The 4296-nt window shown below is 56.6% G+C and overlaps 1 protein-coding gene across 1 annotated transcript in view; it reads left to right on the top strand.

The window, feature by feature from the left end:
• The window catches only part of LOC112415132 (proline-rich protein 2-like), a 1770-nt gene extending 799 nt beyond the window's left edge, over positions 1 to 971 (top strand). Inside the window, exons 2-3 of the mRNA XM_024767952.1 lie at positions 357 to 432; positions 722 to 971. Of these exons, the coding sequence (XP_024623720.1) occupies positions 357 to 432; positions 722 to 971 (326 nt within the window). The remainder of the gene's footprint in view (positions 1 to 356; positions 433 to 721) is intronic.
• The last annotated feature ends 3325 nt before the right edge of the window (positions 972 to 4296 follow it).

Raw genomic sequence — 4296 nt, 5'->3', positions numbered from 1 at the left:
CAGAGCCCCGAGGTGGCCCGAGAGGCCCAGTGGCTGACGAGAAACTTCGGGGCCCACTAGCCGTGTGACTTGACCAACTGACCTACTGACGGGCTGACTGACTGGCTGACTGGACCGACAGATTGACAAACTGACTGACAGGATTTCTGATGGGAGGATTGACAGGCTGACTGGATTGACTGACAGGCTGACTGACGAGACTGACAGGTTAGCTGACAGGCTGACTGACAGGCTGATGGACGGGACTGACAGGTTGACTGACAGGCTGGCCGACAGGATTGACAGGCCGAGTGACTGGACGGCTGACTAGATTGGCTGGCAGGTTGGCAGCTGCGGGTGTTGCCGTGGCCTCTCAGCCTCCGCCTCCGCCTCCCGCTCACTTCACGCCAACTCACCCACCACCAGCGGGTTCCTGAACCAAAAGGCGCCGAGGTGGGCGGCCTCGACGTCTTTCAAAGGCCGAGCCGGAGCCCTTAGGCAGCCCGCAGAATCACCTGGTGGCCGCGCCCGGAATGGAGGGGAGGGGTCGGGGGGTGGCGGTAAAGGGTTGTGATGGGCGGGGCGATGGGGGCGGGGTAAGGGCTGTGGTGGGCGGGGATAACGGCAGGGCGTGATTATGGTGAGCAGTGTAGGTGGGCGGGGATAGAGGCGGGGCTACGGCTGGAGAGTGGAGGGGCGGGACCTTCGCTCTGCCCCTGGGTCTTCTTGCCCTCCCCGACAGAGCGCGCGGGTCCCCTCTGGAGCCTGAGCCGCGCGGCAGGTCTGTCAGGCGACCTGATGGGGAAGCGAAGTTCCCGGCTTCCTTAGACCCGCTCCCGCCAGCAGCCTGGGCCTCCCGGCTGCGGCAGGGGACGGCGGGACCCTTCGGGGGCCGGGCCGACGCAGAGCTCCGCAGGGGTGAAACCTCTACACACGCGGGGCCCCAGAAGACTCTTGAGGGGCCTGGGGAGGGGCCTGGGGGACCTGAGTGAGCAGGTGGGGACAAGAACCGGTTGAATTTGCCTTGTTTCTGTTACTGGGCCCAGTCCTCACCCCGAGCTGCTCCCTACCACCATCCCGCTGCCTCTCAGCAGCTCACCTGCCCTCACCTGCCTTTCAAGGGCCTGTCTGGAGCGTGGCGAACACCGGCAAGCCCCCTAGGTGGCAGCAAAGGCCCGAGAAAGTGCTCCCAGAACGGACCCTCCCTTCCGCCCTAAACCCAGAAAGGCAGGGTGGAATGCAGCCACCTCGCAGAGGAGAACTGAAGTCCAGAGCTCACAGCACGCAGCGATTTGAACTGTGACTTGTGTCCCAGGAGAAAAGACACAGGAGAAGAGGGCAACAAGGAGGGGCCAGAGACCTGCCATCCCAACCATGTGACCCAAGGGGTGTCCTCACCTGTCTGAGGCTCAGTTTCCTTACCTGTAGAATTAGGGGCAAGAAGGGCACCTGCTTCACAGGATGTTTTGAAGATTAAGTGATATGCTGCAGAGAAATCACTTGGCACAGTGCCTGACACATGGTAAGTGCTCAGCAAATAGTCACATTAATAAACGTAAAGCAGCTTCCCATAGGCCTCCAAGACCATACCTAGCTGCTACCTGAGTGTGATGGTTTTGCTTAATGTGTCAGCTTGGCCAGGTTACAGTCCCCAATTATGCAATCGAACACTAATCTTGGTGTTGTGATGAAGGTAGTCAATTTAATCAATTGACTTTAAGGGAGATTATCCTGGATAACCTGGATGGGCCTGATACAGTCCCATCTGGAAGGCCTTAAGAACAGATCTGAGGGGACTTCCCTGTGGTCCAGCGGTTAAGACTCCACACTCCCAGTGCAGGGGGTGCAGGTTCGATCCCTGGTCAAGGAACTGGATCCCACGTGCTGCGACAAAGATCCGGTGCAGCCAAATAAATAAATAAATATTTAGAGCTGAGGCTTCCCTGAGGAAGAAGAAATTCTGCCTGTGGACAGCAGCTTCCACCCTTGGCAAGAGTTCCAGCCTGGCTTTACGACCACCTAGAGGGGTACGATAGGGAGGGTGGGAGGGAGACATAAGAGGGAGGAGGTATGGGGATATATGTATAGCTGATTCACTTTGTTATAAAGCAGAAACTAACACACCATTGTAAAGCAATTATACTCCAATAAAGATGTTTAAATAAATAAATAAATAATGGATTGTGGGATTGGCAAAAAAGAGAAAGAGTTCCAGCCTGAGCCTCACAATTTCAAACTTGCCTCACCAGCCCCATACTAACATAAGTCAACTCTTTGCAATAAATCTCTTAATTTGCACCTCCTATTGGTACCATTTCTCTGGTTGAACCCTGACTAATACACAGAGGAAGCAAGGGTGTGTGTGTGTGTGTGTGTGTGTGTGTGTGTGTGTGTGTGTGTGCTGGAATCACAGGGCCCAATCCTCATGTTTATTCATTCCTTTTTAAGGTCAAGGTAGCCTGTGCCTTTAGGGGTCTGTAGTTGGAGGCTTAAAGCAAAACCATGGTTGTTTAAAGGCAGGGCTGGGGGGCGGGCCAGGAGGTGGATGGAGCAGAGGGCCCAGGTACAGGCCTCTAACTCCCTTGCATCACCCCTGCCCCCAGGCTTTGGCCTCAAGGGTGCGACCTGCTTGTTTCCAGGCTTTTTCTAAGATCCTCTTTTCCCAAGGGAGGCCAGGCTCATCCTCCTCCCCCTGCAGCCGGCGTAGGATTGGAAGGAAAGGTATAAACCGTGCTGTCTCCCCGGGAGCCAGCTGGTGAGGAGGCTTCTCCCTCTGTCACCAGCCAGTCCTCGTGTCCCCGACCCTGTCTCTCCCACCTCTGTAGCACAGGCCGTGTGTCACACGCACACCCACATTCCCACCCTCCTGCCCTAATCCCAAAAGCTGCTGACATCCATCCATCCAGTCTACACTGGAGCACCATACTGAGTGCTTTGCTCACCTCATTCAGCCTCAGCACAAACTGATGGGGTGGGAACTCCTACTGTCATTATCCCCATTTTAAGAAGGGGAAGCTGATGCACAGAGGTAGCTCCTCCTGGGGAGACCAGCTCCCAGGAAGTGCCCTGAAGATCCACTGAGAACACCTGTGGTAGAGAGAAAGGGGCTCCGATCATGAAGCTCTGCAGAGCTGAGGGGTCTTGTCCCTTCTCAGACCCTCTGTTCGTGCCTCAGCACAGATGAAGATGAAGAAGGTGGCAGGCCTGAAGGTGCTTGGCTTCCCTTCCTTCCTTCTTCCACCAGGAAACTGGGGAGGCTGTGGAACATGGTCTGGGGGCCAGGGGGTGGACTCTGGGGTCAGCAGGCCTGAGTCTGAGGCCTGGTGCAGCCACCTGCAAACATGAGTCCTTCAGTAAGTTCTGAAACCTGTCTGAGCCTCAGTTTCCCTATCTGTGAGATGGGCCAGTGAGGAGCTCCTGCCCTGGGTTCCTGTGGGGACTGTGAAGCAGCTGGCACTTGTCAGCACTCAGGCTTCAGGCCTCCAGGCTGTTCTCCCCACTTTTATTAGGGGGCTGGTGGAAGTGAAGGGCCTTGTCATAAACACAAGAGGTGGTCATTATTACTGCTCCAGAGACTTGGTCCCGCACCCCCTAAAACCAAACCAAAGCCTGCTCCTCCGAGGTCATGGCATTAAGGAGGCACTCCTTTTAGAGGCCGCCCCTACCCTTGCCCCTCATGCCTCCTTAAATGTCACACCCTGGACTCTCCTCTTGCCCACCTTAGCAGAGTCACTCTCCACCCCAAGGCCCTCATGCCATCCAGGTGTCACCCCCACCTGACCCTCACTCCCTATCCAGTGCCCCAGCAAATCCTGTCAGCTCAACCTCCCAAATATATGCACTTCATCCCTCCATCTCACTGTCGCCACTCAGCTCCCCACCCCCCAATTTCCCTCCTGGGCAAACTGCTCTCCACTCTGCCCCACACAGATTTTGAAGATGCAAACAGGATTGTGTCTCCTCCTGCTCAAAACATGTCCATGGGGCTGCCCAGGGCTCTGGCCTCCGACGCCCTGTGAGGCCTGGTCCCTACCACCTCTCCACCCTCGTTTTACACCTGCCCGCTCCCTCCTGCCCTGCAATCGGCCACCAGCCTCCTTTCGGTTCCTGCTGCTCTGCACACTCCCTCTGCAGATGCTGTTCCCTCTGCCAAACAGACTTCTCCACACGCCATTCCAACCCCCTTACTAACTCCCCTCCCGCCCTGGCTGCTTTGGGCACTTGTGTTGAACACGCCCCTGGTGCTCTCTGCCTTCCCTTCTGAGCGATAAACTCGGGCTGCACAGCAACACTCACCGGGCGACTGCGCTGTTACCT

This window comes from Neophocaena asiaeorientalis, unplaced genomic scaffold, assembly GCF_003031525.2.
Source record: "Neophocaena asiaeorientalis asiaeorientalis breed wild unplaced genomic scaffold, Neophocaena_asiaeorientalis_V1.1 scaffold828, whole genome shotgun sequence".
Taxonomy (NCBI): domain Eukaryota; kingdom Metazoa; phylum Chordata; class Mammalia; order Artiodactyla; family Phocoenidae; genus Neophocaena; species Neophocaena asiaeorientalis.
Note: the sequence above shows the minus strand (reverse complement) of the source record. Positions and strands in the feature narration are given on the sequence as shown.